Source organism: Cetorhinus maximus, chromosome 17, assembly GCF_964194155.1.
Source record: "Cetorhinus maximus chromosome 17, sCetMax3.hap1.1, whole genome shotgun sequence".
NCBI classification, from domain to species: Eukaryota; Metazoa; Chordata; class Chondrichthyes; order Lamniformes; family Cetorhinidae; genus Cetorhinus; species Cetorhinus maximus.
This window is the reverse complement of record NC_135895.1, coordinates 13,527,309-13,550,770: the sequence shown is the minus strand read 5'-3', so window position 1 is coordinate 13,550,770 and position 23,462 is coordinate 13,527,309. Positions and strand designations below refer to the sequence as shown.

Below are 23,462 nucleotides of genomic sequence, written 5' to 3'. Positions count from 1 at the left end.
TGGAGGCAGTCCAGAGAAGGTTCACTAGGTTGACCCTGGGTATGGAGGGATTTTCTTAAGAGGAGAGGTTGAGTAGGTTGGGCCTGTACTCATTGGAGTTTAGAAGAATGAGAGGCGATCTTATTGAAACATATACATTCTTTGGGGACTTGACAGGGTAGATGCTGAGAGATTGTTTCCCCTTGTGGGAGAGTCTAGGACCAGAGGACATAATCTGAATAGGGGGTTGCCTATTTAAAACAGAGATGAGGAGGAATTTCTTCTTTCAGAAGATAGTCAATCTGTGGAATTCTTGATTGGAGAGGGCAGTAGAGGCTGGGTCGTTAAGTATATTCGAGGCTGAGATAGATTTTTAATCAGTAAGGAAATCAAAGGTTATGGGGACAAGGCAGGAAAGTGGAGTTGAGGATTATCAAATCAACCATGATCTAATTGAATGGCAGAGCAGATTTGATGAGCCTAATAGCCTACTTCTGCTCCTATGTCTTGTGGTCCATGGTCTTATAGTTGCTGCGGAGTATATTGTAAATAAACTTAACGTTTCCACTCAAGTAGTGTCTGCAGTTCAACTCTATCACAAATAGGCAACTCGGCCACCCTACAACAATGTACATCACATTAAAAACAGGGAATGTTGCTATGCCTGACTCCACTGTAGCTGCTACCACTGTTCTCAGTGCAGTCAGATGCAATTCCTCCTGGCACCCACCCTTCACTCATGGAGCCATTCTCCTCTGCCACCCTCTGTTGCCAAGTCCTGTACGCCCTCCACCCACTATTCACCAGACCCCAGAACCTGACTGTCCAACATTACTGAATCCCAACGGCCCCAGAAATGTCCCAGGACCCTGTGGTCAGCGCTGCTGAACCTGTGCACTTTAGACAGAAACAGAAAATGCTGGAAAAACTCAGCAGGTCCGGCAGCATCGGCGGAGAAGAAAAGAGTTGACGTTTCGAGTCCTCACGACCCTTCAACAGAACTGCCAGACCTGCTGAGTTTTTCCAGGTATCTCTGTTTCTGTTTGTGTTTTGGATTTCCAGCATCCGCAGTTTTTTGTTTATCTCTGATACAATTTCTAGAATTCAATGCAATAAAAAAAGGGAACTTTTTGACACCACTGACAGGCAATTTAACTGTTCATTTCCAAGTATTCTGTTGTTAAACGAGCGCTGACTTATTGTGGGAGAGTTGTTCAGTAATTGCTAAGCTTCAGTTAAGAGTTTACATTCAATAGGAAGTGCCAGGTTCCGCTGAGAATTCCCCCCGAAGCTGCGCCTTCTCCGCCGCCGAAACTTGGGCAGAAGTTCGGCGTCAAAAAAAATAAAACCCCCCTCCTCCCCCAAGTTCCCCCGGGCTGAACGGGGAGCAGGCTGGAGGAGATCGTCTACCTTCGCCTCTCGGTTCTTACCTTCTCGTAGGATTCGCTCGTCGGTCTGTGAACCGAGCTAGAACTAACTGGCCACGACTGAGGCAGCAGGATTTTCACGTCGGCAAAATAAACTTGCTGTTTGGTAGCTCGGTGAAGGTAGAAGGAGGCTTCACTCACTATTTCCTGTGAAGCGAACACAAGTTTACAATGGAAATCCCCCACTTCGTCAATCAAAATGATGAGAGAGAAGAGGGAAAAAACATATTGACTCTCCCCACCTCTCTCACTAAATCCTGAATGCTAAACAATACAATACAACATGAAGGACACACAATGAAACAAAGCAAAGACTATTGGTTTTCTTCAGACAGCACATCAATGCCTCACCTGGATATTTTCAATAAGCTCCTCGTTATGTTGGATTCCAGGGTTAATAGCAATAACTATGTCTCTATATCCATTATTCTCCAACTTTGCTCCTGAAGAATTTTTAATACAATCACACAGAATGCAGCTGAGCACTAAACCAAATGTTTTTTGGAACTTCATTATTGCACCCAGGCTGTTTGGATCATTATCCGCCTACACTGTGCCTTCTCAGATTCATATGGTCTCTGATGTCATGATATGTAAATAAAGGCTCTTTGCCAGTCTCATACCACATTGAGCATGGTGTCAGCCGGGATTTGGAGGATTTTGGTGGCTGTAAGAGAGCCAGCAAATGTTACAAAAAGAGTCATCGAAAATGTGGTCTGCAACTTTGACCTGGGCGTTGACTGCTGGACCAGTCATTTTGTTTTCGAATGTTCCAGCGGCTGCTTTTGCGGATGTGAGGGAGATTTGATGTGGGATTGGCAATTCTTCCATTCTCAATGGCAGAGTTATGAGATTGCCACAGAGTTGAACGAGAATCCCAAACAAAGAGTAGCAACACGATTATCAGTGAGGGTGAAGGAGTGCTAAAAGCTGTTTCTCACTCTCGACCTCACTGAGGAGCAAAAAAAGTAGATTTTTGTGAAATTTGGAGGCCTTGAAGACCCACATTTAACTCTCTACTAATGTCATTTATGAATATTATGGCTGGAATCTTGTGCGCTCACTGATTGCGAGCTTAAAGGTGGGATGCACATTTAATTTTTTTTATTCATTCAAGGCATCCGGGCATCGCTGGCTAGTCCAGTATTGCCCATCCCTTGAGAACCTGGTGGTGAGCCGCCTTCTTGAGCTGCTGCAGTCCAAGTGGTGTAGGTACACCCAGGGAAATCCAGGATTTTGACCCAGCAACAGTGAAGGAACGGCAATATAGTTCCAAGTCAGGATGGTGAGTGGCTTGGAGGGTGGTGGTGTTCCCATATGTCTGCTGCCCTTGACCTTCTAGATGGTAGTGGTCATGGGTTTGTACTAGATATAACTCCAGCCAGTGGGATGTTTCCCCCCATTGATTCCAATTGAGTCCAGTTTTGCTAGGGCTCCTTGATGACACACTCAATCAAATGCTGCCTTGATGTCAAGCGCAGTCACTCTCACCTCACCTCTGGAGTTCAGCTCTTTTGCCCATGTTTGAACCAAGGCTGTAATGAGGTCAGGCCCTCATGGAACCCAAACTGAGCGTCAGTGAGCAGGTTATTGCTAAGCAAGTGCTGCTTGATAGCACTGTTGATGACCCCTTCCATCACTTTACTGATGATTGTGAGTAGACTGATGAAATGGTGATTGGCCGGGTTGGATTTGTCCTGCTTTTTGTGTACAGGGCATACCTGGACAATTCTCCACATTGCCGGGCAGATGCCAGTGTTGTCGCTATCCTGGAACGGCTTGGCTAGTTGCGCAGCAAGTTCTGGAGAACATGTCTTCAGTATTGTTGTCGGAATATTGTCAAGACCCTTAGCCTTTACAGTATCCAATGCTTTCAGCCATTTCTTGATGATGGGGACCTCTGGAGGAGGCTGAGATGGATCATCCACTCGGCACTTACGGCTGAAGATTGTAGCAAATGCTTTATCCCTATCTTTTGCACTGATGTGCTGGGCTCCTCCATCATTGAAGATGAGGATATTGTGGAGCCTCCTCCTTCAGTGAGTTGCTTAATTGTCCGCCACTATTCACGACTGGATGTGGCAGGTCTGCAGAGCTTAGAACTGATCTGCTGGTTGTGGCTTGGTGGTAATGGTAGAGTGGGGGATATGCCAGGCCATGAGGTTACAGATTGTGGTTGAGTACAATTCTGCTGTTGCTGACGGCATGGTTGTCCAGTCTTGAGTTGCTAGGTCTGTTCAAAATCTATCCCATTCAGCATGGTGGTAGTGCCACACAACACGATGGAGGGTATCCTCAGTGCGAAAGTGGGGTTCGTCTCCACAAGGACTGTGCTGTGGTCACTCCTGCCGATACTGTCATGGACAGATGCATCTGCGGCAGGCAGGTTGGTGAGGATGAGGTCAAATATGTTTTTCCCTCTTGGTTCCCTCACCGCCTGCCACAGAACCAGTCTAGCAGCTATGTCCTTTAGGACTCGGTTAGCTTGGTCAGTAGTGGTGCTACCGAGCCACACTTGGTGATGGGCGTCGAAGGCCTCACCCAGAGTACATTCTGCGCCCTTGCCACCGTCAGTGCTTCAGCCACGAGGAGGAGTATTGATTGATCAGCTGGGGGAGGACGGTATGTGGTAATCAGAAGGTTTCCTTCCACATGTTCCCTCCAACAGAGGGCGGTAGTGAGAAGTGACTGAAACATTCTGGGAGAAGTCACTGCAAACATCGTGACTCAGAAGGCGATCGAAGGGAAGGACTCTTGCACTCAACAGGAGGAAGAGCATCCAACAGAGGGCAGTAGTGAGAAGTGACTGAAGCATTCGGGAAAAGTTGAACGTGGACTATAAGATTCTGTCCAAGGTCATCACCAATTGGATCAAATCCGCTCTGGAATTGGTGATTCACCCTGACCAGACCTGCACTGTGCCAGGCAGGAAGATCTCTGACAGCCTCGCGCTGCTCAGGGATACAATTGCCTATGTGCAGGACAGGGGTGTGGATACCTGCCTCATCAGCTTGGATCAGGAGAAGGCCTTTGACAGAATATTGCACACCTACATGGTAGATGTGCTCTCCAAAATGGGGTTTGGGGAGGGAATTCGAAATTGGATCCAACTGCTCTACACTAACATCAGTAGCGCAGTCTCAATCAATGGGTGGGAAACAGATAGCTTTCCGGTTAAATCTGGAGTCAGGCAGGGCTGTCCTCTCTCGCCGGTTCTTTTCGTGTGTTGCATAGAACTCTATGCAATCGAAATCCATACCGTGGGTTACCTATCACCGTCCGAGTCACGGTGAACGACAGCGAAGGAGGATCACCTATGGATCGGGACTTCTTCGCCAGGAGGATCCTGTTGAAGGCGTGCGGCTTCGAAGCTCCGGAGATCTACACCCTGCATGACTCCCGCAAAGGTGGTTATTTTGACGTGACGTTCAAGCGGGTGGCAGACTGCGTCCAGCTCCTGAGGGTGTTCAAGGAGAAGAGAGACCTGCCGGAGATGAAGATCCTGACGGCGGAGCCGCACTTTTCTCTGCCGTTGCAACGGGAACGTGTGGTGATGGTGCATGTGTACAACCCCTTCGTCCCTGTCGCCGACGTGGTCACCTTCCTCACCAGGTACTTCGATAAGGTGGGGAGCGGCACCGAGATTCGAGACGACTTGGGGATCTGGACAGGCAAACGCCTGTTTAAGGTCACGCTAAAGACCGATGGTAAGGGAGCCATTTTCCACCCTCCTTCCAGTTTCGCTATCGGGGGAAACCGTGGCTACCTGGTCTACGCTGGGCAACCCAAGCATTGTCGCTCATGCGGCAAGGCTGGTCATGTGGCGGCCAACTGCAGCGCCTCCCTCTGCAAGATCTGCAAACAGGAAGGGCACCAGACAAAAGACTGCAAACAGGCCAAGTGCTGCAACCTGTGTGGCGAGGCAGGTCACCTCTACAGGACCTGCCCCAAACGCTGCCGTACTTACGCACAGGCAGCCAAAGCCGACCAGGGGGAAGCAGAAGAAATGTTTCGTGTCACTCCAACCACCAAGGCCCCCAGGGAGCTCAACGGGACAAAGGAGGACACAGAGAGAGACAAGGTGGAGAAAGAGATTGAGGCAACAGAGAGCCAATCGACGGCACTACCCCCTAAACCTCCCAGTCCTCAGGACAGCGAATCAATGGAGGAGGAGGCAGCAGTGGAAAAGCAGCAAGGGGAGTGGCGGACGGTGAAGAACAACAAAAGTAAGAAGGAGCGAAGAAGGAGCAAAGGCATTTCCCAGAGAAGCGGCAAGAGGCGTCTCCCATCCGACATGGATGACAAGGGCAGCAGCTCTTCGGATGATGAAGTGCCAGGGCGGCACCGACAGAAGAGGCGGCAAAGCTCCAGGGCGTTGGAGGACGAGACACCCGAGCTCCAGAAAATTGGAGACAACAAAGAGACCAGCGCACCCCAACTTTGCCTGCAACCTGAGGAGGCCAGTGCACCACAGCCCTTGGAATCTGGGAGCAGTGAGGCAATCATCGCACCCCAGCTCCAGGAAGCCGGGAACAGCAACACCCCAGAGGGGGTGAGTTTTGGAGAAGCTTCTCCAGCAAAGGTCATCTCAAAACCCGCTCTCTACGTGAACCTCCAGATGCCACCTGAGCAGAACACTGCCAAGGAGATCTACCTCAGCCCATCCAAAGTGAAGGAATTTGAGCTCACTACGGGTATGAAGGAGCAGACTAAAGGTCTGGGACTCTCAGAGACAGTGGGTTTGGTAGGAGAATAAATGCTTTAAAATGGGTTTAAAGATTGTATCCATAAATGTGCGTAGCATTAAATCTACTACGCGATGTGTTGCGACCTTGGACTACCTAGCCAAGGTCAAAGCTGACCTGTTGTTACTGCAGGAGTGTGCGATACCGCACCTCAGCTCCTACAGGCAATGGTCACGATGGTGGTCCCATGGGCCATCGATCTGGTCGGGCGGAAACGACTCTCGTTCCTCCGGCCTGGGTATTCTGCTGCGGGGAGGCAACTTCACCGTCTCCGAGGTTAAGGAGGTGGTGGGCGGGCGACTCCTCGTAGCAGACGTAATGTACAAGAACGCTCCACTCCGGTTAATTAACGTGTATGGCCCGGCACAAGGGGCTGAGCGGCTGGAGGTTTTTCAGCAGCTCCCACTGCTGCTGGCGACCTCCAGGCCGGTCATTCTGGGCGGTGACTTCAACTGCATCATCGATGCGGCTGGACGATCCAGCAGGGCCGGCAGCAGATTGGACGCTACGTCCAGATCCCTGATGGAAACAGTTAAGGATGCCAAGCTGCACGACGTCTTCAGCAACCCTGCAGACGGAGCGCAGCGTAGATACACCTGGTCGCGGCCAGATGGGTCCATTCGTTCCAGGATAGACTTCCTGTTTGTGTCCCGTGCATTCACAGTCAGATCCACCGACGTCAAGCCGGTGTTCTTCTCTGACCACTGCCTCCTACTGGCGGACTGCCACTTGGAGAAGGACCTGAGGGTGGGCAGGGGGGCATGGAAGCTAAATGTGCAACTGCTGACCCCAGAGAACATTGAGGAGCTCAAGAGGGATTACAAAGGTTGGAGAACCGTGAAACCCCTCTTTGAGTCCCTGACACACTGGTGGGAAGCGATCAAGGGAAGCATCAAGAGGTTTTTCATCCTCAAAGGCACCCAGAAAGCTAGAAAGGAACAGAGGGAAATGTCCCGACTCCAGAAAAAGATGCAGAATCTGCTCCGGCTGCAGTCGATGGGGGTGGATGTCAAGGAGGAGCTCCAAGAGGTGAAGAGCCAGCAAGCCTCGCACTTTGCCTCGGAGGCCTCCAAGATCATCTTCCGTTCCAGAGTCCGCTCCGTGGAGCAGGATGAGACGTGCTCACGTTTCTTCTTCCAAAAGGTACACAGAGAGAGCTCTGTGATCAGCAGCCTGAAGGAAGAAGACGGCTCAGTAAAGTCATCACGGTCCGACATTCTGTGGATCAGCAAATCCTTTTATGCCGGATTGTATGACGTGAAGCCCACGGACAGCACGGCCTCCCAATCCTTCCTGTCCTCTATCACGGAGGTCTTAGACGACAGTACGCGGGACAGCCTGGACAAACCGCTAACTCCTGATGAACTGACTAAGGCTCTTGAGTCCTTCGAGAAGAGTAAAACTCCCAGAAGCGACGGCTTGCCGGTGGAGTTGTATTCGGCTCTGTGGGACTTGATCGGCCCAGACCTGCTAGGAGTGTACGAGAGTATGCTCCTGGCCGGTAGTATGTCAGAATCCGTGAGGAAAGGCATCATCACCCTCATCGACAAGCACAAGGGGGAAAGGGAGGAAATTAGAAATTGGCGACCCATTTCACTGTTGAATGTGGACTATAAGATTCTGTCCAAGGTCATCGCCAATCGGGTCAAATCCGCTCTGGAATTGGTGATTCACCCTGACCAGACCTGCTCTGTGCCAGGCAGGAAGATCTCTGACAGCCTGGCGCTGCTCAGGGATACGATTGCCTATGTACAGGACAGGGGTGTGGATACCTGCCTCATCAGCTTGGATCAGGAGAAGGCCTTTGACAGAATATTGCACACCTACATGGGGGATGTGCTCTCCAAAATGGGGTTTGGGGAGGGAATTTGAAATTGGATCCAACTGCTCTACACTAACATCAGTAGCGCAGTCTCAATCAATGGGTGGGAAACAGATAGCTTTCCGATTAAATCTGGAGTCAGGCAGGGCTGTCCTCTCTCGCCTGTCCTTTTCGTGTGTTGCATAGAACCCTTTGCCGAGTCCGTCAGGAAGGATCCGGGCATAAGAGGAGTGACGATCCCAGGCAGTGGAGGCACTCAGGTAAAAGCCTCCCTGTACATGGACGTCGTCGCCGTCTTCTGCTCGGATCCGCCGTCGGTGCGCAGACTGATGCACATCTGCGACCAGTTCGAACTGGCCTCGGGAGCCAAGGTAAATCGTGGGAAGAGCGAGGCCATGTTCTTTGGGAACTGGGCTGACCGATCCTTTGTCCCCTTCACTGTCAGGGCTGACGGCCTGAAGGTGCTGGGGATATGGTTCGGAGGGACCGGGGCATGCGTTAGAAACTGGAAGGAGCGAGTGTCTATGGTGAAAAGGAAACTGGGCGTGTGGGAGCGACGCTCCCTCTCCATTGCGGGTAAGAACCTGGTCATCAGGTGTGAGGCACTCTCGCTGTTGCTGTACGTGGCGCAGGTCTGGCCCATTCCAGACTCCTGCGCGATGGCGATCACTCGAGCCATCTTCCGCTTTATCTGGAGGTCGAAAATGGATCGTGTCCGCAGGGACGCGATGTACAAGCCTCTAGATAAAGGGGGAAAAAACGTGCCCAACATCGCCCTCATACTGATGGCCACCTTTGTGTGTGGCTGCATCAAGCGGTGCGTAGACCCTCAGTACGCAAACACCAAGTGTCACTACGTGCTGAGGTTCTACCTGTCCCCGGTGTTGCGAAGGATGGGTCTGGCCACGCTGCCGCGGAACGCTCCAAGTAGTTGGACCGTGCCGTACCACCTGTCCCTGGTGGAAAAATTTATGCAGAAAAACACCTTTGACCACAAGTCCATCAGGCAGTGGTCAGCACGTAACGTCCTAGAGGCCCTGAGGGAAAAGGAGAGGGTGGACCCTGTGGGATGGTTCCCCGAGCAGACTGTCAAAGTCATTTGGCAGAATGCCTCATCGCCAGAACTTTCCAACAAGCACCAAGACGTGGCTTGGCTGGTGGTGAGAAAGGCCCTCCCCGTCAGATCCTTCCTACACGCCAGGAGTCTCACCCGCTCTGCACGTTGCCCTCGAGGTGGCTGTGGTGGGGAAGAGACCGTTGTTCACCTCCTTGTGGATTGTGCCTTTGCAAAGAAAGTCTGGAGAGAGATGCAGTGGTTGCTGTCGAGGTTCATCCCGAGCAGTTCTGTGACACAGGACTCTGTGCTCTACGGGCTGTTCCCAGGGACACACACCGAGACAAACATCAACTGCAGCTGGAGGATCATCAACTCGGTGAAAGAGGCGCTTTGGTCTGCCAGAAACTTGTTGGTCTTCCAGCACAAAGAGTTGTCCCCGACCGATTGTTGCGGACTGGCACAATCCAAAGTCCAGGACTACGTGCTGGGGGACGCACTAAAGCTTGGGGCAGCTGCCGCAAAGGCGCAATGGGGAAGGGTCGCTGTCTAAGACCTTTCTGCCACAGCGCACCGAGAGACTGGGAACTGTTTAGAGCCCCTCGGGCTGTACAGCTCAAAATGAAAGGCTGTAAATGATTGTAATATTGTTTGTACTGATGCACCTGGTGTTACATTTGTAAAAGTTTAACCTGGATTGTACCCTTGTAATGGTGTTTTTGAAATGGTTTGGAATGTGATTGAAGATATTTTATGAATAAAGTATATTTTTGCAAAAAAAAACATGTTCCAGTGAGCTATTGAGTACCATGTGACACTGATACAATATGCAAAATCACATGGTATAGCATAATACTGTGTGGTATTATGTGGGCCTCTGTGACACTATTATTGTGCAGGACTGTGTATTGTGTAGGATTGTGTATTCTGTGGGACTGTGTACTGTGTGTAATTGTGTGGGTCAGTGTACTGTGTGGGACTGTGTGGAACTGTGTACTCTATGAGACTGAGGTGTACTGTGTAGGGCAGTGTACTTTGTGTGACTGTGTACTCTATGGGTCCTTGCAGGACTGTGTACTCTGTGGAACTGTGTGCTGTGTGGAATTGTGTACTGTGTGGGACTATGTACTGTGTGGGATTGTGTAAAACTGTGTGCTGCCTGGCACTGCTACTGTGTGAGACTGTGTATTCAGTGGGATTATGTGGGACAGTGTGCTGTGTGGGATTGTGTGGGGCTGTCTGCTGTGTGGGACTGCTACTGTGTGGGACTGTATGCTGTATGGGATTGTGTACTGAAATTCAGATCAGCTATGATCTCATTGAATTAAGGAAAGGTTTTGAAGGGCTGAATGGCCTCCTCCTATTCCTGTGAAATATGTGAGGAGGTAATACTAAACATACAATTGGAAATCAAAACACATTAAAGCCAATGTGATTCAGTGGGGATATAAAGTGTAGCATTAGGGATAAGGAAAAAAGCTTTTAAAACATACAAGGTCCTGGTGGGTAGGAGAATTCAGCCAATTATAAAGTAAGCAAAAGTAGATGAAAACAGTAATGAAGGTAGCCAAGATAAACATTGAATGTGAGGTTACTGAGAACATGTCAGGGAACAGCTCAGGAAAAGGAGGAAAGGGTGCCTGAGACGGATATATTCCAGGAATAGCAGAGAAAGAGAAAAATAGCAGCCAATAACAGCAGATAAATGGCTACAAAATTGTATGTACCCCCATGTTCTAATAAAGATAGGAGTAAGATAAATGGAAGTCTGCTAAACTGGAAAGAGGTTCCTCAGTGTTGGAAAGTAGCTAACAACACTGCATTAATTAAAAAGTGTCAAGACAAATCTTCAAACTAAAGACAAGTAGGTTTAATATCAGCTGTAGGGAAGACATTTTGAATAATTTTGGGTGCAGTTATACACTTGGCAAAGCAAATGTTGGTGAAGGGTGACGAATGGATTCAGCAAAGAAACGTCACATTTAAATAACCCAAAGACAGGAAAATGTAATTCACACCAAGTACTGGATTTTGAGTAAGTTTCCACAAAAGTGACTATTAAATAATTTAAAACTCATGGAATTGAACACATTATTACACTGATTAGATGATTAGTTACATGATAGAAGACAGAGAATAGGAAAGCAGTAACCAGTGGTGTCCAATAAGGATCTGGGCTGGTGTTATAGAGTTGATCTTCCAGACAACTTTTCTTAGTGGAAACATTTAACTTTATTTACAAGACAGCAGCAGCAACTGTACATGTACATCAAACTTCATAACTAAAGAAGAATTCCCTTGTAGTGGTTCCTCACGCTGCTAACACATTGGCTTACTCAGATTTTTTTTTTTTTTTGCAAAAATATACTTTATTCATAAAATATCTTCAATCACATTCCAAACCATTTCAAAAACACCATTACAAGGGTACAATCCAGGTTAAACTTTTACAAAATGTATCACCAGGTGCATCAGTACAAACAATATTACAATCATTTACAGCCTTTCATTTTGAGCTGTACAGCCCGAGGGGCTCTAAACAGTTCCCGGTCTCTCGGTGTGCTGTGGCAGAAAGGTCTTAGACAACGACCCTTCCCCATTGCGCCTTTGCGGCAGCTGCCCCAAGCTTTAGTGCGTCCCTCAGCACGTAGTCCTGGACTTTGGATTGTGCCAGTCCGCAACAATCGGTCGGGGACAACTCTTTGAGCTGGAAGACCAACAAGTTTCGGGCAGACCAAAGCACGTCTTTCACCGAGTTGATGATCCTCCAGCTGCAGTTGATGTTTGTCTCAGTGTGTGTCCCTGGGAACAGCCCGTAGAGCACAGAGTCCTGTGTCACAGAACTGCTCGGGATGAACCTCGACAGCAACCACTGCATCTCTCTCCAGACTTTCTTTGCAAAGGCACAATCCACAAGGAGGTGAACAACGGTCTCTTCCCCACCACAGCCACCTCGAGGGCAACGTGCAGAGGGGGTGAGACTCCTGGCGTGTAGGAAGGATCTGACGGGGAGGGCCTTTCTCACCACCAGCCAAGCTACGTCTTGGTGCTTGTTGGAAAGTTCTGGCGATGAGGCATTCTGCCAAATGACTTTGACAGTCTGCTCGGGGAACCATCCCACAGGGTCCACCCTCTCCTTTTCCCCCAGGGCCTCTAGGACGTTACGTGCTGACCACTGCCTGACGGACTTGTGGTCAAAGGTGTTTTTCTGCATAAATTTTTCCACCAGGGACAGGTGGTACGGCACGGTCCAACTACTTGGAACGTTCCGCGGCAGCGTGGCCAGACCCATCCTTCGCAACACCGGGGACAGGTAGAACCTCAGCACGTAGTGACACTTGGTGTTTGCGTACTGAGGGTCTACGCACCGCTTGATGCAGCCACACACAAAGGTGGCCATCAGTATGAGGGCGATGTTGGGCACGTTTTTTCCCCCTTTATCTAGAGGCTTGTACATCGCGTCCCTGCAGACACGATCCATTTTCGACCTCCAGATAAAGCGGAAGATGGCTCGAGTGATCGCCATCGCGCAGGAGTGTGGAATGGGCCAGACCTGCGCCACGTACAGCAACAGCGAGAGTACCTCACACCTGATGACCAGGTTCTTACCCGCAATGGAGAGGGAGCGTCGCTCCCACATGCCCAGTTTCCTTTTCACCATAGCCACTCGCTCCTTCCAGTTTCTAACGCATGCCCCGGTCCCTCCGAACCATATCCCCAGCACCTTCAGGCCGTCAGCCCTGACAGTGAAGGGGACAAAGGATCGGTCAGCCCAGTTCCCAAAGAACATGGCCTCGCTCTTCCCACGATTTACCTTGGCTCCCGAGGCCAGTTCGAACTGGTCGCAGACGTGCATCAGTCTGCGCACCGACAGCGGATCCGAGCAGAAGACGGCGACGTCGTCCATGTACAGGGAGGCTTTTACCTGAGTGCCTCCACTGCCTGGGATCGTCACTCCTCTTATGCCCGGATCCTTCCTGATGGACTCGGCAAAGGGTTCTATGCAGCACACGAAAAGGACAGGCGAGAGAGGACAGCCCTGCCTGACTCCAGATTTAATCGGAAAGCTATCTGTTTCCCACCCATTGATTGATACTGCGCTACTGATGTTAGTGTAGAGCAGTTGGATCCAATTTCGAATTCCCTCCCCAAAGCCCATTTTGGAGAGCACATCCCCCATGTAGGTGTGCGATATTCTGTCAAAGGCCTTCTCCTGATCCAAGCTGATGAGGCAGGTATCCACACCCCTGTCCTGTACATAGGCAATCGTATCCCTGAGCAGCGCCAGGCTGTCAGAGATCTTCCTGCCTGGCACAGAGCAGGTCTGGTCAGGGTGAATCACCAATTCCAGAGCGGATTTGACCCGATTGGCGATGACCTTGGACAGAATCTTATAGTCCACATTCAGCAGTGAAATGGGTCGCCAATTTCTAATTTCCTCCCTTTCCCCCTTGTGCTTGTAGATGAGGGTGATGATGCCTTTCCTCATGGATTCTGACATGCTGCCGGCCAGGAGCATACTCTCGTACACTTCTAGCAGGTCTGGGCCGATCAAGTCCCACAGAGCCGAATACAACTCCGCCGGCAGGCCGTCGCTTCCGGGGGTTTTACTCTTCTCGAAGGACTCGAGGGCCTTAGTCAGTTCGTCAGGAGTTAGCGGTTTGTCTAGGCTCTCCCGCGTACTGTGGTCTAAGACCTCCGTGATAGAGGACAGGAAGGACTGGGAGGCCGTGCTGTCCGTGGGCTTCACGTCATACAGTCCGGCATAAAAGGATTTGCTGATCCTCAGAATGTCGGACCGTGATGACTTTACTGAGCCGTCTTCTTCCTTCAGGCTGCTGATCACAGAGCGCTCTCTGTGTACCTTTTGGAAGAAGAAACGTGAGCACGTCTCATCCTGCTCCACGGAGCGGACTCTGGAACGGAAGATGATCTTGGAGGCCTCCGAGGCAAAGTGCGAGGCTTGCTGGCCCTTCACCTCTTGGAGCTCCTCCTTGACATCGACCCCCATCGACCGCAGCCGGAGCAGATTCTGCATCTTTTCCTGGAGTCGGGACATTTCCCTCTGTTCCTTTCTAGCTTTCTGGGTGCCTTTGCGGATGAAAAACCTCTTGATGCTTCCCTTGATCACTTCCCACCAGTGTGTCAGGGACTCAAAGAGGGGTTTCACGGTTCTCCAACCTTTGTAATCCCTCTTGAGCTCCTCAATGTTCTCTGGGGTCAGCAGTTGCACATTTAGCTTCCATGCCCCCCTGCCCACCCTCAGGTCTTCCTCCAAGTGGCAGTCCGCCAGTAGGAGGCAGTGGTCAGAGAAGAACACCGGCTTGACGTCGGTGGATCTGACTGTGAATGCACGGGACACAAACAGGAAGTCTATCCTGGAACGAATGGACCCGTCTGGCCGCGACCAGGTGTATCTACGCTGCGCTCCGTCTGCAGGGTTGCTGAAGACGTCGTGCAGCTTGGCATCCTTAACTGTTTCCATCAGGGATCTGGACGTAGCGTCCAATCTGCTTCCGGCCCTGCCGGATCGTCCAGCCGCATCGATGATGCAGTTGAAGTCCCCGCCCAGAATGACCGGCCTGGAGGTCGCCAGCAGCAGTGGGAGCTGCTGAAAAACCTCCAGCCGCTCAGCCCCTTGTGCCGGGCCATACACGTTAATTAACCGGAGTGGAGCGTTCTTGTACATTACGTCTGCTACGAGGAGTCGCCCGCCCACCACCTCCTTGACCTCGGAGACGGTGAAGTTGCCTCCCCGCAGCAGGATACCCAGGCTGGAGGAACGAGACTCGTTTCCGCCCGACCAGATCGATGGCCCGTGGGACCACCATCGTGACCATTGCCTGTAGGAGCTGAGGTGCGGTATCGCACACTCCTGCAGAAACAACAGGTCAGCTTTGACCTTGGCTAGGTAGTCCAAGGTCGCAACACATCGCGTAGTAGATTTAATGCTACGCACATTTATGGATACAATCTTTAAACCCATTTTAAAGCATTTATTCTCCTACCAAACCCACTGTCTCTGAGAGTCCCAGAACTTTAGTCTGCTCCTTCATACCCGTAGTGAGTTCAAATTCCTTCACTTTGGATGGGCTGAGGTAGATCTCCTTGGCCGTGTTCTGCTCCAGTGGCATCTGGAGGTTCACGTAGAGAGCGGGTTTTGAGATGACCTTTGCTGGAGAAGCTTCTCCAAAACTCACCCCCTCTGGGGTGTTGCTGTTCCCGGCTTCCTGGAGCTGGGGTGCGATGATTGCCTCACTGCTCCCAGATTCCAGGGGCTGTGGTGCACTGGCCTCCTCAGGTTGCAGGCAAAGTTGGGGTGCGCTGGTCTCCTTGTTGTCTCCAATTTCCTGGAGCTCGGGTGTCTCGTCCTCCAACGCCCTGGAGCTTTGCCGCCTCTTCTGTCGGTGCCGCCCTGGCACTTCATCATCCGAAGAGCTGCTGCCCTTGTCGTCCGTGTCGGATGGGAGACGCCTCTTGCCGCTTCTCTGGGAAACGCCTTTGCTTCTTCTTCGCTCCCTCTTACTTTTCTTGTTCTTCACCGTCCGCCACTCCCCCTGCTGCTTTTCCACTGCTGCCTCCTCCTCCATTGATTCGCTGTCCTGAGGACTGGGAGGTTCAGGGGGTAGTGCTGTTGATTGGCTCTCTGTTGCCTCAATCTCTTTCTCCACCTTGTCTCTCTCTGTGTCCTCCTTTGTCCCGTTGAGCTCCCTGGGGGCCTTGGTGGTTGGAGTGACACGAAACATTTCTTCTGCTTCCCCCTGGTCGGCTTTGGCTGCCTGTGCGTAAGTACGGCAGCGTTTGGGGCAGGTCCTGTAGAGGTGACTTGCCTCGCCACACAGGTTGCAGCACTTGGCCTGTTTGCAGTCTTTTGTCTGGTGCCCTTCCTGTTTGCAGATCTTGCAGAGGGAGGCGCTGCAGTTGGCCGCCACATGACCAGCCTTGCCGCATGAGCGACAATGCTTGGGTTGCCCAGCGTAGACCAGGTAGCCCCGGTTTCCCCCGATAGCGAAACTGGAGGGAGGGTGGAAAATGGCTCCCTTACCATCGGTCTTTAGCGTGACCTTAAACAGGCGTTTGCCTGTCCAGATCCCCAAGTCGTCTCGAATCTCGGTGCCGCTCCCCACCTTATCGAAGTACCTGGTGAGGAAGGTGACCACGTCGGCGACAGGAACGAAGGGGTTGTACACATGCACCATCACCTCACGTTCCCGTTGCAACGGCAGAGAAAAGTGCGGCTCCGCCGTCAGGATCTTCATCTCCGGCAGGTCTCTCTTCTCCTCGAACACCCTCAGGAGCCGGACGCAGTCTGCCACCCGCTTGAACGTCACGTCAAAATAACCACCTTTGCGGGAGTCGTGCAGGGTGAAGATCTCCGTAGCTTGGAAGCCGCACGCCTTCAACAGGATCCTCCTGGTGAAGAAGCCCCGATCCATGGGTGATCCTCCTTCGCTGTGGTTCACCGTGACTCGGACGGTGATAGGTAGCCCACGGTATGGATTTGGATTGCGATTGGTTATCGCCCTTCCATCCCGACCTTGCCTTGGCAGGACCATGGTGTCGCCCCTGCAACACTTGATCTTAGCCAAAAGGCCGAGAAGCGGTCCCACCTCACAGAATTTTTTTTTTTTTTTTTTGTAAAAATATACTTTATTCATAAAAAATCTTCAATCACATTCAAAACCATTTCAAAAACAACATTACAAGGGTACAATCCAGGTTAAACTTTTACAAAATGTATCACCAGGTGCATCAGTACTGTGTGGTTCTGTATGATTCTATGTGTTACGTGTGGTTTTGTTACTCTGTGCACTAACTGTTTGCAGTTGTTTTACAGCCACAGGCTGAACTGTAGCCAGGTCCAACATGAGGACTCCAGAATTACTGCAGACCATTCTTTTTTGCTTTAGTTGAACACAATACAGATCAAATCTGACTGGAGAAAGTTGTTTGTTCAGGGCATGGAGTCACCAGCTGTGAGAATGTTATGCTAAAGATGAGGAGGGGAGAGAGTAAACAGGTCCTTGTTCAGTCAGCATGTGCTGCTGACATGCCTGCTGTGTTACTGTTTTGATTAGAAAATCAATTGGTTACAATTCTGGTCTGACTGCTGACCAGACCTCTCTATAACAGCGGAAAGGGAATTCAAGGAGCCTTCCCAGTGTGAGCAGCAAGTGCACAGCCTGGTATGCAGAAACGTGAAAGTTCATTCAATTCCCACCCACAGGCAGGTAATCTGCATTTAAAGCTGCCATAAGAAAAAGGTTGGTGAGAATTTTTTTTTTTTTGTAAAAATATACTTTATTCATAAAAATCTTCAATCACATTCAAAACCATTTCAAAAACAACATTACAAGGGTACAATCCAGGTTAAACTTTTACAAAATGTATCACCAGGTGCATCAGTACAAACAATATTACAATCATTTACAGCCTTTCATTTTGATCTGTACAGCCCGAGGGGCTCTAAACAGTTCCCAGTCTCTCGGTGCGCTGTGGTAGAAAGGTCTTAGACAGCGACCCTTCCCCATTGCGCCTTTGCGGCAGCTGCCCCAAGCTTTAGTGCGTCCCTCAGCACGTAGTCCTGGACTTTGGATTGTGCCAGTCCGCAACAATCGGTCGGGGACAACTCTTTGTGCTGGAAGACCAACAAGTTTCGGGCAGACCAAAGCGCGTCTTTCACCGAGTTGATGATCCTCCAGCTGCAGTCGATGTTTGTCTCGGTGTGTGTCCCTGGGAACAGCCCGTAGAGCACAGAGTCCTGTGTCACAGAACTGCTCGGGATGAACCTCGACAGCAACCACTGCATCTCTCTCCAGACTTTCTTTGCAAAGGCACAATCCACAAGGAGGTGAACAACGGTCTCTTCCCCACCACAGCCACCTCGAGGGCAACGTGCAGAGGGGGTGAGACTCCTGGCGTGTAGGAAGGATCTGACGGGGAGGGCCTTTCTCACCACCAGCCAAGCTACGTCTTGGTGCTTGTTGGAAAGTTCTGGCGATGAGGCATTCTGCCAAATGACTTTGACAGTCTGCTCGGGGAACCATCCCACAGGGTCCACCCTCTCCTTTTCCCCCAGGGCCTCTAGGACGTTACGTGCTGACCACTGCCTGACGGACTTGTGGTCAAAGGTGTTTTTCTGCATAAATTTTTCCACCAGGGACAGGTGGTACGGCACGGTCCAACTACTTGGAGCGTTCCGCGGCAGCGTGGCCAGACCCATCCTTCGCAACACCGGGGACAGGTAGAACCTCAGCACGTAGTGACACTTGGTGTTTGCGTACTGAGGGTCTACGCACCGCTTGATGCAGCCACACACAAAGGTGGCCATCAGTATGAGGGCGATGTTGGGCACGTTTTTTCCCCCTTTATCTAGAGGCTTGTACATCGCGTCCCTGCAGACACGATCCATTTTCGACCTCCAGATAAAGCGGAAGATGGCTCGAGTGATCGCCATCGCGCAGGAGTGTGGAATGGGCCAGACCTGCGCCACGTACAGCAACAGCGAGAGTACCTCACACCTGATGACCAGGTTCTTACCCGCAATGGAGAGGGAGCGTCGCTCCCACATGCCCAGTTTCCTTTTCACCATAGCCACTCGCTCCTTCCAGTTTCTAACGCATGCCCCGGTCCCTCCGAACCATATCCCCAGCACCTTCAGGCCGTCAGCCCTGACAGTGAAGGGGACAAAGGATCGGTCAGCCCAGTTCCCAAAGAACATGGCCTCGCTCTTCCCACGATTTACCTTGGCTCCCGAGGCCAGTTCGAACTGGTCGCAGACGTGCATCAGTCTGCGCACCGACAGCGGATCCGAGCAGAAGACGGCGACGTCGTCCATGTACAGGGAGGCTTTTACCTGAGTGCCTCCACTGCCTGGGATCGTCACTCCTCTTATGCCCGGATCCTTCCTGATGGACTCGGCAAAGGGTTCTATGCAGCACACGAAAAGGACAGGCGAGAGAGGGCAGCCCTGCCTGACTCCAGATTTAATCGGAAAGCTATCTGTTTCCCACCCATTGATTGAGACTGCGCTACTGATGTTAGTGTAGAGCAGTTGGATCCAATTTCGAATTCCCTCCCCAAAGCCCATTTTGGAGAGCACATCCCCCATGTAGGTGTGCGATATTCTGTCAAAGACCTTCTCCTGATCCAAGCTGATGAGGCAGGTATCCACACCCCTGTCCTGTACATAGGCAATCGTATCCCTGAGCAGCGCCAGGCTGTCAGAGATCTTCCTGCCTGGCACAGAGCAGGTCTGGTCAGGGTGAATCACCAATTCCAGAGCGGATTTGACCCGGTTGGCGATGACCTTGGACAGAATCTTATAGTCCACATTCAACAGTGAAATGGGTCGCCAATTTCTAATTTCCTCCCTTTCCCCCTTGTGCTTGTAGATGAGGGTGATGATGCCTTTCCTCATGGATTCTGACATGCTGCCGGCCAGGAGCATACTCTCGTACACTTCTAGCAGGTCTGGGCCGATCAAGTCCCACAGAGCCGAATACAACTCCGCCGGCAGGCCGTCGCTTCCGGGGGTTTTACTCTTCTCGAAGGACTCGAGGGCCTTAGTCAGTTCGTCAGGAGTTAGCGGTTTGTCTAGGCTCTCCCGCGTACTGTGGTCTAAGACCTCCGTGATAGAGGACAGGAAGGACTGGGAGGCCGTGCTGTCCGTGGGCTTCACGTCATACAGTCCGGCATAAAAGGATTTGCTGATCCTCAGAATGTCGGACCGTGATGACTTTACTGAGCCGTCTTCTTCCTTCAGGCTGCTGATCACAGAGCGCTCTCTGTGTACCTTTTGGAAGAAGAAACGTGAGCACGTCTCATCCTGCTCCACGGAGCGGACTCTGGAACGGAAGATGATCTTGGGGGCCTCCGAGGCAAAGTGCGAGGCTTGCTGGCCCTTCACCTCTTGGAGCTCCTCCTTGACATCGACCCCCATCGACCGCAGCCGGAGCAGATTCTGCATCTTTTCCTGGAGTCGGGACATTTCCCTCTGTTCCTTTCTAGCTTTCTGGGTGCCTTTGCGGATGAAAAACCTCTTGATGCTTCCCTTGATCACTTCCCACCAGTGTGTCAGGGACTCAAAGAGGGGTTTCACGGTTCTCCAACCTTTGTAATCCCTCTTGAGCTCCTCAATGTTCTCTGGGGTCAGCAGTTGCACATTTAGCTTCCATGCCCCCCTGCCCACCCTCAGGTCTTCCTCCAAGTGGCAGTCCGCCAGTAGGAGGCAGTGGTCAGAGAAGAACACCGGCTTGACGTCGGTGGATCTGACTGTGAATGCACGGGACACAAACAGGAAGTCTATCCTGGAACGAATGGACCCGTCTGGCCGCGACCAGGTGTATCTACGCTGCGCTCCGTCTGCAGGGTTGCTGAAGACGTCGTGCAGCTTGGCATCCTTAACTGTTTCCATCAGGGATCTGGACGTAGCGTCCAATCTGCTTCCGGCCCTGCCGGATCGTCCAGCCGCATCGATGATGCAGTTGAAGTCCCCGCCCAGAATGACCGGCCTGGAGGTCGCCAGCAGCAGTGGGAGCTGCTGAAAAACCTCCAGCCGCTCAGCCCCTTGTGCCGGGCCATACACGTTAATTTACCGGAGTGGAGCGTTCTTGTACATTACGTCTGCTACGAGGAGTCGCCCGCCCACCACCTCCTTGACCTCGGAGACGGTGAAGTTGCCTCCCCGCAGCAGAATACCCAGGCCGGAGGAACGAGAGTCGTTTCCGCCCGACCAGATCGATGGCCCGTGGGACCACCATCGTGACCATTGCCTGTAGGAGCTGAGGTGCGGTATCGCACACTCCTGCAGAAACAACAGGTCAGCTTTGACCTTGGCTAGGTAGTCCAAGGTCGCACCACATCGCGTAGTAGATTTAATGCTACGCACATTTATGGATACAATCTTTAAACCCATTTTAAAGCATTTATTCTCCTACCAAACCCACTGTCTCTGAGAGTCCCAGACCTTTAGTCTGCTCCTTCATACCCGTAGTGAGCTCAAATTCCTTCACTTTGGATGGGCTGAGGTAGATCTCCTTGGCCGTGTTCTGCTCCAGTGGCATCTGGAGGTTCACGTAGAGAGCGGGTTTTGAGATGACCTTTGCTGGAGAAGCTTCTCCAAAACTCACCCCCTCTGGGGTGTTGCTGTTCCCGGCTTCCTGGAGCTGGGGTGCGATGATTGCCTCACTGCTCCCAGATTCCAGGGGCTGTGGTGCACTGGCCTCCTCAGGTTGCAGGCAAAGTTGGGGTGCGCTGGTCTCCTTGTTGTCTCCAATTTTCTGGAGCTCGGGTGTCTCGTCCTCCAACGCCCTGGAGCTTTGCCGCCTCTTCTGTCGGTGCCGCTCTGGCACTTCATCATCCGAAGAGCTGCTGCCCTTGTCATCCGTGTCGGATGGGAGACGCCTCTTGCCGCTTCTCTGGGAAACGCCTTTGCTTCTTCTTCGCTCCCTCTTACTTTTCTTGTTCTTCACCGTCCGCCACTCCCCCTGCTGCTTTTCCACTGCTGCCTCCTCCTCCATTGATTCGCTGTCCTGAGGACTGGGAGGTTCAGGGGGTAGTGCTGTTGATTGGCTCTCTGTTGCCTCAATCTCTTTCTCCACCTTGTCTCTCTCTGTGTCCTCCTTTGTCCCGTTGAGCTCCCCGGGGGCCTTGGTGGTTGGAGTGACACGAAACATTTCTTCTGCTTCCCCCTGGTCGGCTTTGGCTGCCTGTGCGTAAGTACGGCAGCGTTTGGGGCAGGTCCTGTAGAGGTGACTTGCCTCGCCACACAGGTTGCAGCACTTGGCCTGTTTGCAGTCTTTTGTCTGGTGCCCTTCCTGTTTGCAGATCTTGCAGAGGGAGGCGCTGCAGTTGGCCGCCACATGACCAGCCTTGCCGCATGAGCGACAATGCTTGGGTTGCCCAGCGTAGACCAGGTAGCCCCGGTTTCCCCCGATAGCGAAACTGGAGGGAGGGTGGAAAATGGCTCCCTTACCATCGGTCTTTAGCGTGACCTTAAACAGGCGTTTGCCTGTCCAGATCCCCAAGTCGTCTCGAATCTCGGTGCCGCTCCCCACCTTATCGAAGTACCTGGTGAGGAAGGTGACCACGTCGGCGACAGGGACGAAGGGGTTGTACACATGCACCATCACCTCACGTTCCCGTTGCAACGGCAGAGAAAAGTGCGGCTCCGCCGTCAGGATCTTCATCTCCGGCAGGTCTCTCTTCTCCTCGAACACCCTCAGGAGCCGGACGCAGTCTGCCACTCGCTTGAACGTGACGTCAAAATAACCACCTTTGCGGGAGTCGTGCAAGGTGAAGATCTCCGTAGCTTGGAAGCCGCACGCCTTCAACAGGATCCTCCTGGTGAAGAAGCCCCGATCCATAGGTGATCCTCCTTCGTCGCTGTGGTTCACCGTGACTCGGACGGTGATAGGTAATCCACGGTATGGATTTGGATTGCGATTGGTTATCGCCCTTCCATCCCGACCTTGCCTTGGCAGGACCATGGTGTCGCCCCTGCAACACTTGATCTTAGCCAAAAGGCCGAGAAGCGGTCCCACCTCACAGAATTTTTTTTTTTTTTTTTTTGTAAAAATATACTTTATTCATAAAAAATCTTCAATCACATTCAAAACCATTTCAAAAACAACATTACAAGGGTACAATCCAGGTTAAACTTTTACAAAATGTATCACCAGGTGCATCAGTACTGTGTGGTTCTGTATGATTCTATGTGTTACGTGTGGTTTTGTTACTCTGTGCACTAACTGTTTGCAGTTGTTTTACAGCCACAGGCTGAACTGTAGCCAGGTCCAACATGAGGACTCCAGAATTACTGCAGACCATTCTTTTTTGCTTTAGTTGAACACAATACAGATCAAATCTGACTGGAGAAAGTTGTTTGTTCAGGGCATGGAGTCACCAGCTGTGAGAATGTTATGCTAAAGATGAGGAGGGGAGAGAGTAAACAGGTCCTTGTTCAGTCAGCATGTGCTGCTGACATGCCTGCTGTGTTACTGTTTTGATTAGAAAATCAATTGGTTACAATTCTGGTCTGACTGCTGACCAGACCTCTCTATAACAGCGGAAAGGGAATTCAAGGAGCCTTCCCAGTGTGAGCAGCAAGTGCACAGCCTGGTATGCAGAAACGTGAAAGTTCATTCAATTCCCACCCACAGGCAGGTAATCTGCATTTAAAGCTGCCATAAGAAAAAGGTTGGTGAGAATGAAGAGAGAGAAACAGCACAAATTGTTCCATTGGAAAACCTTGGCACACTGGGAACTGTGCCACATCCCATGTTCACCACCACCTTCAACATTTACTCCCTCCACCACTGACGCAAAGTGGCAGCAGTGTGTGCCAACTACAAGATGCACTGCAGCAATTCGCCAACGCTCCTTCGTCAGCACCTTCCAAACCCACAACCTCTGCCACCATGAAGGACAGGTCA

The 23,462-nt window shown here is 51.5% G+C and overlaps 1 protein-coding gene across 3 annotated transcripts in view; it reads right to left on the bottom strand.

The window, feature by feature from the left end:
- LOC144692184 (calcium-activated chloride channel regulator 1-like) overlaps positions 1–1,990 on the bottom strand; it is a 44,343-nt gene extending 42,353 nt beyond the window's left edge. For all 3 annotated transcript variants that reach the window (XM_078560728.1, XM_078560730.1, XM_078560729.1), the window contains exons 1-2: positions 1,758–1,990; positions 1,410–1,553 (exon numbers count right to left, since the gene is read on the bottom strand). In XM_078560728.1, coding sequence (XP_078416854.1) covers positions 1,410–1,553; positions 1,758–1,919 — 306 coding nt within the window. In that variant the 5' untranslated portion in view covers positions 1,920–1,990. The remainder of the gene's footprint in view (positions 1–1,409; positions 1,554–1,757) is intronic.
- Positions 1,991–23,462: the final 21,472 nt, after the last annotated feature.